The sequence below is a fragment of the Perognathus longimembris genome, chromosome 14 (genome assembly GCF_023159225.1).
Source record: "Perognathus longimembris pacificus isolate PPM17 chromosome 14, ASM2315922v1, whole genome shotgun sequence".
Classification (NCBI taxonomy): domain Eukaryota; kingdom Metazoa; phylum Chordata; class Mammalia; order Rodentia; family Heteromyidae; genus Perognathus; species Perognathus longimembris.
The window spans coordinates 54,479,952-54,493,212 of record NC_063174.1 but is presented as its reverse complement, the minus strand read 5'-3'; the positions used below and the strand labels follow the sequence as shown (position 1 = coordinate 54,493,212).

At 44.0% G+C, this 13,261-nt stretch overlaps 1 protein-coding gene and 1 long non-coding RNA gene across 3 annotated transcripts in view; one reads left to right on the top strand and one right to left on the bottom strand.

The window, feature by feature from the left end:
* Golga5 (golgin A5) overlaps nt 1–12,226 on the bottom strand; it is a 27,094-nt gene extending 14,868 nt beyond the window's left edge. Inside the window, exons 1-5 of one of the 2 annotated variants that reach the window (XM_048362255.1) lie at nt 12,100–12,226; nt 7,178–7,751; nt 4,268–4,495; nt 2,577–2,796; nt 1,913–2,036 (exon numbers count right to left, since the gene is read on the bottom strand). In XM_048362255.1, coding sequence (XP_048218212.1) covers nt 1,913–2,036; nt 2,577–2,796; nt 4,268–4,495; nt 7,178–7,721 — 1,116 coding nt within the window. In that variant the 5' untranslated portion in view covers nt 7,722–7,751; nt 12,100–12,226. The remainder of the gene's footprint in view (nt 1–1,912; nt 2,037–2,576; nt 2,797–4,267; nt 4,496–7,177; nt 7,752–12,099) is intronic. The other variant, XM_048362256.1, reaches the window with a different exon arrangement.
* On the top strand, nt 5,792–13,261 carry LOC125363187. The gene is made up of 3 exons (XR_007213185.1): nt 5,792–5,805; nt 6,174–6,178; nt 12,858–13,261. It is a non-coding gene; the product is annotated as an uncharacterized LOC125363187 (long non-coding RNA).

Genomic DNA, 13,261 nt, shown 5'->3' with positions numbered 1-13,261 from the left:
GATGGAAGTGGTGCTGTGGCTCAAGTGGTAGAGCGCTAGCCTTGAGCAAAAGAAGCTTAGGAACAGCTCCCAGGTTGAGTTCATATCCCAGGACTGGCAAAAAGCAAACCGAAACAAACCAAAACAAAAAGAGGCTGAGATATGAGGATCAAGATTTGAAGCAGAAAAGTCTATGAGACTTTAATCTTCAGTTAACCAGCAAAAAGATGGAAGCCAGCCTTGAGCAAAAGAGCAAATCAAAAAGGCCAGGCCCTGAATTAAAGCCCCAGTACAAAAAAAAAAATCAACATTAAAAAAAAATCTCATTACCAATTCTTACTATTGAGATGTTGAAAATGCCTAGGACCAGAGTATTTCAGATTTTGGATTTCCGTTTCAGATTTTGGAGTATTTGCATACAAATACCAAGATGGCTGAGGGAAGGGACCCAAGTCCAATGAAATTCCATATATATACATATATATCCTAAAAATAATTATACATAATATTCTAAATAATTATGTTCATAAAACAAAGCTTCCATAGTACAGTACCTAAAGTACTGAAAAAGTTTTAGATTTTGAGGCATTTGAGATTTAGGGTTTTCAGAGTAAGGCTGCTCAACTGTACTTTAGATATAGTAAATAAAAATTAATAAAGCTGGGGCTGGGGATATGGCCTAGTGGCGAGAGAGCTTGCCTCGTATACATGAGGCCCTGGGTTTGATTCCCCAGCACCACATATACAGAAAACGGCCAGAAGTGGCGCTGTGGCTCAAGTGGCAGAGTGCTAGCCTTGAGCAAAAAGAAGCCAGGGACAGTGCTCAGGCCCTGAGTCCAGGGCCCAGGACTGGCCAAACAAAACAAAACAAAACACACACACACAAAAAAAATTAATAAAGCTGGTTGCTGACGGCTCACATCTATAATCCTAGCTACTCAGGAGGCTGAGATCTAAGGATTGCAGTTTGAAGCCAGGAAGGCCAGGAAAGTCTGTGGGACTTTTATCTTCAATATGGCTCAAGTGGTAGAGAGTTGTCATTGAGCACAAAGAGGCTCAAGGACAACGCCCAAGCCCTGAGTTCAAGCCCCAGGAGCAGAAACAAACCAATAAATAAATACTTTAAAAATTAACAAACAAAAAAAGGAAATCCATATTACCTAACATTTATTTTGAGGACTGGACTGTGTCTTACCTGCTGATATACATAATCCTGCTGCTCAATGGGTACACCTGTGAATCTTGTAGAACTGAACCAGTGTCTGAGCCTGGCCACATGCAGGAGAGTGGGAACTGGAAATCAGGAAGTACTTACTACACAGCTGACTATAGTACAGCCTGGACTGAGACTCAACTAGACATAATAATTCATTTACGAGTAAAATGCTAAATATTATATACAATTTCCTACTGAAATAAAATCAGAAAAATATTAAACAGAATAACCAAGAAGGCCCTATTCCACCATTTACTCAAATAATAGTATGATTTTTTTTTTTTTTTTTTTGCCAGTCCTGGGGCTTGGACTCAGGGCCTGAGCACTGTCCCTGGCTTCTTCCCGCTCAAGGCTAGCACTCTACCAGTTAAGCCACAACGCCACCTCTGGCCTTTTCTATATATGTGGTGCTGGGGAATCGAACCCAGGGCTTCATGTATATGAGGCAAGCACTCTTGCCACTAGGCCATATTCCCAGCCCTAGTAATGATTGTTGAACAACCAAATTCAATGAAACATGCATCTCTAAATATTAGCTATTTAAAATATTTTTAGCAAGGATCAAGCGACTTTTTCAAACATTTGGATTTTTGTTAGAGAAAGAGAATTCTCTGAAATGCGTTGTAGAATTTTACTGAAGGATAATTTGTTATGAAAGAGTATACAATCACTCATCCTTGTCAAGTAATGACAGAATGCTGGTATCTCCGCTCTAACCTGCATTTGCTTGTAGCTCTCTTGCTCTCTCTTCAGAGTAGCATCCGTTTCATGCAGTCTCTCTTGAAGAGTTTGCAGAGCTTGGTTCTGTAGGCTGCTACCCTCATTGTGATCCTGCACTATTCTAAAAGAAAAAGCAGCATGTGAAATAATGGTGATGAGGTGGAATCATTTTCAGGACAACTCAAGTGCTAATCAAGCACAAAAAAGATAGCTCATCTAAAACATTCTCAAAGATATCCTTTTCTTTTCTAATGGAATGTTATCCTTATTTATAGAATTCTATATATAAGCACATTCCATATACTAAAGATTAGGTTCTTCAAATCCCCTTAAACTCAGAATTGCTACACTTGCATTTCAAGGTTCAAATGATAGTCATTTTAATCATATACATTTCTGACATTGCCAAAAGAGATTTTCCCTCTTGTAAATTCCAAAAAGCTAAATTTTCACAAAGTGACAACACACTACAACGTTTACCAGTTTTGAGGTTTCTTTTATTATTATCGTTAAGTTAACAAAGCAGTTTATTATGTCTCTTGATCAATGTCACTCTTTGCAACACTCACCCATTCCCCCACTCCCACCCCTAATTACTATTTCTTGCAGAGGAAAGAGAGCCGTTCTAGATCATGCTGTCATCATTGGTAGAATTACCTACCGGGACTTTTCAGTCTGCAAGGCTTCCAGGGCTTCGGTGCGCGTTCTTAGCAGCTGGTCAGCCTCCTGGAGTCTGACCTTCAGGACAGCCAGCTGGGAATCCTTTGCAGCCACCGCTTCAGTCAGGTCATCCACTTGGGCTCTGAGTTCCCGAGTTATCCGGTCACTCTTTGAATGGTCAAGATTCCATTTTTCAACTCTTGCCCTTGTTTTGTTTAACTCTGTAAAAATAAAACTTCTTTATACAACCAAAATCAAACTTATCTTTCTCACAGCACACACATATTCTAGTACACTTACTGCCAAAATACCTTAATTTTTTTTTTTTTTTAACCAATGGGACATCCACTTTTCAAGGCCAACCCTCACACCTATACTAAAGTTAACAGATCAGAAAGAGGCATGAAGCCACTGTTCTACACAGTGTTGTTTTTTGGGATGTAGTCCATAAACAATGGGAGCCAAAATTAGGAGATAGCAATGTTATCAAAACTAAAATGGGGGGGTGGGATGTGGCTTACAGGTAGAGTGCTTGCTTAGCGTGTATGAAGCTCTTAGGTTCGATTCCTCAGTACCACGTAAACAGAAAGAGCTGAAAGTGGTGCTGTGATTATACTGGTAGAGAGCTAGCCTTGAGCAAAAGAAGCTCAGGGACAGTGCCCAGGTCCTGAGTTCAAGTCCCAGGACTGGCAAAAAAAAACATATTAAAATACCCAAATCACCCTTAACAGAAAAAAAGCTCCCCACCTCTACTAGGAAGACATAATAACAGCAAAATCTAAAAATAAAGCAGGAAAGAGCCTGATTCATTCAATTACTGCTGTAGAAGATGTTCTTGTTTGTTTGTTTGTTGTTGTTGTTTTTTGCCAGTCCTGGGGCTTGAACTCAGGGCCTGAGCACTATCCCTGGCTTCTTTTTGCTCAAGGCTAGCACTCTGCCACTTGAACCTGCACCACTTCCGGCTTTTTCTATATATATGGTACTGAGGAATCGAACCCAGGGCTTCATGTATACAAGACGAGCACTTTATTACTTTTTTTTTGCCAGTCCTGGGCCTTGGACTCAGTGCCTGAGCACTGTCCCTGGCTTCTTTTTGCTCAAGGCTAGCTCTCTACCAGGGCTTCATGTATGTGAGGTAAGCACTCTTGCCACTAGGCCATATTCCCAGCCCAAGATGAGCACTTTATCACTAGGCCATATTCCCAGCCCCTGTAGAAGTTGTTCTTATAACCTAGGAAGAGCAAGGTAGAGTTCCTTTAGAATGTAATGGTACTTTCATATCCCAAAGGCACTATTCAAAAATAACCCCATGTTATTTATGCACCTGACACAGTAATAGTACCATGACTCTGTCAATCTGTGTCTGTCTCTACTTCACTTAGTTCCACCTTCCTTTATAACAGATCTTCCTGAAAGTTCAGAGAAAATAAATCAAATGATATAAACAACTATTAATGTTCAGCTCCTATTAGTTCTTAAATTTAGTGATTGCTAAAGAATGACCAAACTAGTCAACATTCTATGATTTGGGTTGGTAAGACAATTGGTCACTTTTCCTAATTTTGGGCCCGACTGTCTATGAATTTATCATTTTACAAGTGTCATCTAAACTCTGCCTAATTCAATATAAAGTTTTTAGTATATTTTTTAACATTAAATTCTTAATCCTAACCAACTGAAATAAGGTCTAACCTTCTTGAGTTTCTTTGGATCTTTGAAGTAGTGAGGCCATTTCCTGATTTAAAGACTGGACTTCATTTCTCAGCAGTTCATTCTCCAGTCGGAGGTTAGACAGCTCATGTGATCTGCCTCCATCACCAGGCACTGGGCTGTGGTCAGTGCAGGTAGCATCTGATGATGTGTTTTCCTTTGAGGAGTCCTCATAGTGTTCAGGGATAGAATCTGAATTATTAGCAGCTTCTGTCAAAAACAGAATACATTTTTGTTACATTGCCATGATCACTACATATGCAGTAGTAGCTTACTTTGGTAGGATGCCTCTTGGTGAGTTGATTGTTACAGCTACAATGCCAAAAATAAATTCACTACAGATAAAAATCCATTCTTACAAATGGAACCTACAGGCCTCTAAGAACCCCCAAAATCTAGACATTAAATGAATGATCACAGAGAATGTAAGAATATAGTTCTAGGAAGAAAAACAAAATAATTTGAGTGGCTGAATTTTTTTCCTTGATTCTGAAATGATCTTGGAGGAAAAAAAAAAAAAGAGAAGGCTCAGCAATGAGAATATTGAGAAGGGACAAAGAATATATGTGAATAAAAAATGAAGTACAGGGCTGGGAATGTGGCTTAGTGGCAGAGTGCTTGCCTAACATGCATGAATCCCTGACCAAAAAAAAAAGTACAGCTAGGTGCTAGTAGCTCATACCTGTAATCCTAGCTACTCAGGAGGTTGAGATCTGAGGATTGCAGCTCAAAGCCAGCATGGACTTACGTACCTCCAACTAACCACCAGAAAACTGGAAGTGGAGCAGTGGCTCAAAGTGGTAGCCTTGAGCAAAAGAGTTTGGACTGTGCCCAGGCTCTGACATCAAGCCCCAAGATCCCCACCCCCCAAAATGCATTAAAATAATAAAACAAAAAAACACTATATGGGCAAAAGAGTCCTCAAGGTCTTTAATCATCAAGGAAATGCAAATTCAAATCACAATGAGATCTGGGCTAGTAGTGCATGCATATAATTCTAGTATTTGGGAGGCATGGCAGAAGGATTATGAGTTCCAAGCCAGCCTGGCTACATGGCAAGACCCAGAATATACTGAAAGCTCAAAAGCCAAACACCCAAAGAACAATCTAATCAGTGGGTAGGTGATCTGGGCAGACAGTTCTCAGAAGAAATACAAATGGCTAATAGCTGAACTAAAAAATGTTCAAAAGGGCCAGGAGTTTGGCCTAGTGGTACAGTGCTTGCCTAGCATGCATGAAGCTCGGAGTTCGATTCCTTGGTACAAAATACACAGAAAAAGCTGGAAGTAGTACTGGCTCAAGTGGTAGAGTGCTAGCCCTGAGCAAAAAGAGACCAAGGACAATGCCCAGGCCCTGAATTCAAATCCCATGACTGGCCACAAAAAAAAAAAGAAAGAAAAAAAAAAAGAAAAATATGTTCAACATCCTTAGCAAATCAAAACAACACTAAGATTCCATTTCACCCCAGTCAAAAAAGGTAAGGGGAAGAGAACACACGCTTCTGGTAGGAATGTAAATGAGTGCTTTCACTGTGGAAATCAGAATGGAGGTTCCTCAAAAAGTTAAAAACAGACCAACCTTAGGACCCTACCACACCACTAATGATCATACATCCAAACAGGCGTAACTTAATATACAAGAAAGGAAGCTACACACTCATGATTATTTCAGCACTGTTCACAGTACTTAAATTGTGGCATTAACTGAGGTGCTCAGTAACAGATGAGTAAATAAAGAAAATATAATACACACATATTATAGACTATTTCCAGCCATAAAGAAAATGAAATCAGGGCTGGGGATATAGCCTAGTGGCAAGAGTGCCTGCCTCGGATACACGAGGCCCTAGGTTCGATTCCCCAGCACCACATATGCAGAAAACGGCCAGAAGCGGTGCTGTGGCTCAAGTGGCAGAGTGCTAGCCTTGAGTGGGAAGAAGCCAGGGACAGTGCTCAGGCCCTGAGTCCAAGGCCCAGGACTGGCCAAAAAAAAAAAAAAAGAAAATGAAATCAGGGCTGGGAATATGGCCTAGTGGCAAGAGTGCTTGCCTCGTATACATGAAGCCCTGGGTTCGATTCCTCAGCACCATATATACAAAAAGGCCAAAAGTGGCGCTGTGGCTCAAGTGGCAGAGTGCTAGCCTTGAGCAAAAAGAAGCCAGGGACAATGCTCAGGCACGGAGTCCAAGCCCCAGGACTGGCAAAAAAACAAAACAAAATAACAAGAAGAAAATAAAATCATGTCATTTGCAGGAAAATGAATGGAACTGGAGAGAGACATCATGTTGAGTGAGATAAGCAAACTTAGAAAGTTTTGCTCATGTGGAATCTAGACCTAAAGGACATATATGTTCATTGACATGTACATATGTTTACATATCCACATAAATACACACACACCTAGAGAACAGGGTTCTAACTATGGAACTATGTAGGAGGATGAATAGAGGAGAGTGGGAAAGAGATATGGAGGGCGAATAGTTTAGGAATAAAATGCAACTCTATATGATGATGATAGAAGGAACCTCAATGAAAGCTTCTGGTCAACAGAGGAAGCACAGGAAGAGGATTGTGGGATAGGGGGAGGGAAAGCAAGATAGGGTTATTCTGAGCAAAGTATTCTATTTGTTGGGGCTGGGAATATGGCCTAGTGGTAAAGTGCTCGCCTCGCATACATGAAGTCCTGAGTTCAATTCCTCAGCACCACATATATAGAAAAAGTCATTCTGACTAGTGGTATTCAAAACTGCCCACATCATGTACTGATATGGGATGCTCTCATACGAGGAGGGACCCACACTATAGCAGTGGATGAGAAATGTATCAGAATGTTTTAACCTATAATGCATTCAATTTGCTTAACTGGGAAAGAAACAGAACAATGGTTATCTACCATGGCTTTGACTCTCAGAATTTTCTTCAGTAGCTTTGATGGTGGTCACGTTGGTATTCACAGAACTGACACTTGATGTCTGAGAACTTGGGAAGACAGGTGCCTTGCTCTTTTCTTTCTTGATTTCCACCTTCCCGGTAGGCTCCTTCTGTGAACTATTAAGAAAATCAAATAGCAGCTCATCATCAGGTTCTGACTTTTTTCTTCGCACAAACTGGAATGAAGGCCTGGGGACTGATGAACTTTCAACAGGATGGGAGGCCTCCCCGGCTGTCCTGGAGCCTACTTTCACATTTGCAGTGCCAGCTAGAATGGTGGCTTTTTGATTTCGGACATTATCAGCTGCTGAAGAAATATAAGTAGCTCCAGGTCCAGTCTGGTAAGTCAAGTCTGCACTTGGCTGATCAAGTTCGGCATAGTCAGTATTTCTGCTATATGTGGTGTTGCTAGTGTTCTCTTTTCTACTGAGAGCCGATGCAGCCCCTTGATCAACTCGATTTAAAAGATCTTCTGCCCTTCCAGCAAGATCAGCAAACCAAGACATGATGGTGACAGAACAATCCTATTGATGAATCTGTAGGAAGGATGAGAAATCATCAGCACAGAATAACAGCAGTGTTAATGATTAAGACTAGGCTCCCGGCTGGGGATATGGCCTAGTGGCAAGAGTGCCTGCCTTATATACATGAGGCCCTGGGTTCGATTCCCCAGCACTACATATACAGAAAATGGCCAGAAGTGGAGCTGTGGCTCAAGTGGCAGAGTGCTGGCCTTGAGCAAAAAGAAGCCAGGGACAGTGCTCAGGCCCAGAGTCCAAGCCCCAGGACTGGCCAAAAAAAAAAAAAAAAGACTAGGCTCCTGAGCGAGATGGTCCTGAGTTGCAATGCCAATGCCACCTTAGAAGCTAGCAAATCTGGAGCCTTTCACTGCTAGGCTCAACCAACCTTCCTGTTTCAGCCTCCTAAATAATTGGCACTATAGGGGCATGTCATCATGCCCAGCTCAGAATGGTTTTAAGATTAATACATTTTAAAAAAACTTGGCAAAATGCTTGGTATACAGTAAGCACTCTTGTTTAAAGCTGCTACTAGCATCACTACAACCATCACAACTGTTTTCCTAATTACAATTTTTTTTTTTTTTTTGCCAGTCCCGGGCCTTGGACTAAGGGCCTGAGCACTGTCCCTGGCTTCTTTTTGCTCAAGGCTAGCACTCTGCCACTTGAGCCACAGCGCCATTTCTGGCCATTTTCTAGGGAATCAAACCCAGGGCTTCATGTATACGAGGCAAGAGTGCTTGCCACTAGGCCATATTCCCAGCCCCCTAATTACAATTTTGAAGGAGGGAAAAAACTTAATGTAGTAAAGACGTCTCTTATGGGCTGCATTGTGTTCCCCTAGAAATTCATAAGCCTCCCAATTCCAAACTCAGAGACTTCAGAATGTGATTGTTTTATTGATAATCCCAATGACTTTATAGAGTCCCAAAATTACGTAAAATTAAAGTAAGTCATTATGGTAAGCCCTAATCCAATAAACTGCTTTTTGATATGACTGGAGTTTAATAAATTCAGGGCCTCAAGATTAACAGGCAGGGGGCTGGGGAGATAGCCTAGTGGCAAGAGTGCCTGCCTCGGATACATGAGGCCCTAGGTTCGATTCCCCAGCACCACATATACAGAAAAACGGCCAGAAGCGGCGCTGTGGCTCAAGTGGCGGAGTGCTAGCCTTGAGCGGGAAGAAGCCAGGGAAAGTGCTCAGGCCCTGAGTCCAAGGGCCAGGACTGGCCAAAAAAAAAAAAAAAAAGATTAACAGGCAGGTACTCTGCAATCGAGTCACACCTTCCACCCTGCTTTTTGCTGGTTCTTTTTTTTTTTTTTTGGCCAGTCCTGGGGCTTGGACTCAGGGCCTGAGCACTGTCCCTGGCTTCTTTTTGCTCAAGGCTAGCACTCTGCCACTTGAGCTACAGCGCCACTTTGGGCTGTTTTCTGTACATGTGGTGCTGGGGAATTGAATCCAGGGCCTCACGTATACGAGGCAAGCACTCTTGCCACTAGGTCATATCCCCAGCCCCTCGCTGGTTATTTTTCTAAGATAGGGTCTCGCGTCCTGTCCAGGCACTGCCTGAATTGTGACTAGCCTACTTTAGGCTTTCTGGTGTAAAGGGGATGACCACCATGCCCAGCTTCTTCCACTGAGATAGTCTCTCGACTTTTCTGCCAGGCTCACCCTGGAACCATGGTCCTCTCAGTCTCTCACAGGCTCTTGCATAGCTAAGGTGATGGATGCCTGCCACTGCATCCAGCTATGGGGTTGCTCTTGAGAAGTTTTTGGCATGAGTTGGCCTCAAACTATGATCCTCCCAATCTCATCCCCCGCAAACAGGTAAATTCCAGGTGTGTACTACTGATATGCCTTACTTGAACTGGCGTTGTTATAAGAGAAAATTGGGACAGAATTAGACACACAGAGATGAGCGAAAGCATGGAAATACACAGAAGGAACTGTATCTTTACAAGCCAGAGAGAGGACTCAAAATAAAGCAATGTTGACAACATTTTATCTTGGACTTTAGAATAGTGAGAAAATAAATTTTTATTGTCCAAGACACCAGTCTGTAATTCTCTGTTATGGTAGCCATAGCAAATGTATACAGTATCCAAAATTTCAGTATAAAATATAAAATAATTCTCCAGTTTATTTCTTTTTTTTTTGTTTTATTTTTTTTGCCAGCCCTGGGGCTTGAACTCAGGGCCTGAGCACTGTCCCTGGCTTCTTTCTTTTCTTTTGTTTTTTTGCTCAAGGCTAGCATTCACTCTACCACTTGAGCCACAGCGCCACTTCTGGCTTTTTCTATATATGTGGTGCTGAGGAATTGAACCCAGGGCTTCATGTATACGAGGTGAGCACTTTACCACTAGGCCATATTCCCAGCCCCTCCAGTTTATTTCTAAGTGCTGAAAACTGAAAAAAAAAATTCTTCTGATTAATATAAACACTACAACATTTAAACTGAAGCTCTATTATACATAATTTAGATATTCACATACATGTCTAAAGTTCATCTGCAAAAACTCATATGCTCATTAGCCAACCAGGGGTATAAGAATCCGATTATACGGAGCTGGGAATATGGCCTAGTAGTAAAGAGCTCGCCTCCTATACCTGAAGCCCTGGGTTTGATTCCTCAGCACCACATATGAAGAAAAAAACTGGAAGTGGTGCTGTGGCTCAAGAGGTAGAGTGCCAGCCAGCCTTGAGCAAAAAGAAGCCAGGGACAGTGCTCAGGTCCTGAGTCCACGCCCCGGGGCTGGCAACAAAAACAAAACAAATTAAAAAAAAAAAAAGAGAGAATCTGATTATATAACCATCCACTTAATACACATGAGTACTGTTGTAAAATATGCCACAGAAAACTAAGGTAATAGTGAAGTTATTGACCCTCATGCTACAGAAGAAAAAGGGGAAAAGTCAACACCATCTAGGGCATGTTCTACACTCCTTTGCCTGGTACACTTTCACAGCTAAGTTTTGGTCATGTTTCAGACTTCTTTTTTCCATTTAATTAGGGCCTATTATCCTGTCCCTTCCTTTTGTCTCGCAGACCTCCATGTTTTATAATTAGGAGCTGTTTTTAAAACATCTGTCTCTCCCTGTTGGGGAAGGGGGAATGGTTGGATAAATAGCATGTCTGTTTTGCTCCCCTGTAGCTGCCGCATCTATACACAGGCACTCATAAATACTACAGAATTTTACTATGTCAGATGCTGTGTAAACATTACTACATTTAATTTCCGCAACCACATTATGCAATAAGTTGCAATATCCTTTAAAAAGAAAACCTGGGAAAGATTTAAGATTCCCAGAGTTGAAATAATACCTCAGGTATTGATATCTAAGTCAATCCAAATCAAAACCCTAAATAACCTCAAGGAGGAAAAAAAAAAGTTTTTGGGTTTTTTTTTCTGTCAGTACTGGCGTTTGAACTCAGGACCCTGCACTTGTTAGGTAGGCACCTTGCCACTTGAGCCATGCCCTCAGCCCTTTCTTTGCTTTTATTTTTCAGTGAGGGTCCTTCCCCTCACCACAGGCCAACTCCAAATAGATCTCCCTTGTGGTTGGGATTATAGAGGTGCATTACTATATCTAGCTTACTGAATCAAACAGCGGGCTCACTCACTTTAACCCAGGCTGGTTTTGAAACTTCAATCCTCTAGGAAGTAGGATTACACACGTGTGTAAGTACCTTACTCGCCCCCAAGCTAACTCTAAACTTGTTCTTGAGGCGTTACGATGGCGTGCTGTGTACTTCAGAGTTCACGAGCAAACAAATGAAGATGGAGGTGAAACACTTTTGACATTTATACGAGTTTGATATTCCATACAGGTGTCAAGTATTCTTGTAAAGTGAGAACTGGTGGTGTCGGGGGCTAATTACCTCTAATAGCAGTAGTAATAATAACCCGAGAGGATACATACTAACACCTAATATCGCCTCCCGTTTTAAAGCTAATGGGGCTTTAAACACCGCTGTGCACCGAGGCAGGGTGGACGTCCTCGGGCCCGGGGCAGGCCCGGCGCAGGCCCAGGAGGTCCGCAGCCCACGGGAAAGGCCGGGACAGCCCCGGCGTGGCGAGCCCGAGGGGTCGGCGGGGTGGGAGAGGGGGTGGGGAGTGGGGAAACGAGGTTCAGCTCGGAGGGAAGAGGCCGGGCCCGGGGCGCCTGTCAGCCGTGGGTCCCAGGTGGGCGAGGACCCCCGCGGCGCGGCACCCGCCCGGCTCCGGCGCGGCCACCCCGGGTAGGGTCGGCCCCTCGCCTCCTCAGACTCATCATAGCCGGCACCGACGAGCGCGGGCCGGCTAGACGGAGGCCGTTAACGCCCGAGCGGACCGGTCTCGCCACCGGCCCTCGCCGCCGCCTCACCTGAGGACTCCCTGCGGCGGCACCGCGGCCACGTCGCCCCCCGGGGCCCGGGCCCCCTCAGCAGCCAGCCGGCGGAGGGCCGGGACTCAGCCTCCTCCCTGACCTGCCGTAGCCCTGCGGCCTTTTCCGGGAGACGTGGAAGCGCGGCGAGGACCCAAAAACAGAGTGACCTGCACACTGCCTGAGCAGACGGGAGCCCAGAGCCGCCAACCAACCACTGACAATTCAGGCGTCGGCGACGGCGCCGTGGGGACCTCGCGCGTGGCCACGCCCCCAACACCTTTGGAGAGGTGCGTAAGACTGCGCCTGTGTGCGTGTGACGTAACTCGACGCCAGCCGACCACGGGCCCTAACGCAACCCTCACAACATTGGAGGCCACTCCCTAAATGGGCGTGGCTTTGTGGCAGGCTACTTAAGCCCGCGCAGCGCTGCCTGGCCGGCTGGGTGGAAACCGTGGCCCTCTTGGGGCTGCGGAGGCTTATGGCAAAGCGTGGGAGCACAGAAAACATGGCTGCGTAGTTCCAGAAAAAGACAAATTGTGTAAACAATGAGTGAACCAGACAACTTCGGAGCGTCGCCTGAGTTGTGAAGAACTGCAGGTCGTGCCTGTCCAAATCAAAAGGATGGAAAAGGCCGGCAAAGGCCTCTCCACACGGCAGAATTCCAAACAGAGCTATCATAGTGATGTTCTGCACACACTTCGTGGAACCTTTGGAATTTAGCCTGAAATGTGTACTCAGCATTCAGGCCTGGGTAGGATGGCGCATGGCTCAAGTGTCTTCCTAGCAAGCGGGAGGCCCTGATTTTAAAACTCCGGTGCCACCAAATAAGTAATGAAATACATAATTCATCAAATGCTCTGCACGCACAGTGTGAAGATTGGAACAATTTGGCTTTAATGACAGGCCTGTAACATAGACCCAAGTATTCTCATTTCAAAGTTGAGGTAATTAAGGCTCAAAGAAGTTGAGTAACTTGCCTCAGATTGCCAACCGTACTAAGGGGCCCAGGTCCTGGGCCCCTTAAGAGTCCATGCTCTAGTTCTTCCATCTATGTTGACCCTGTGCTACCATTAGCAAATCAGTGTTAGAAAGAGAGAGAGAGTGTGAACAGAAACACCCATGTCAACACACTGTGGGGAAAGCAGAATTCACTCAGAGA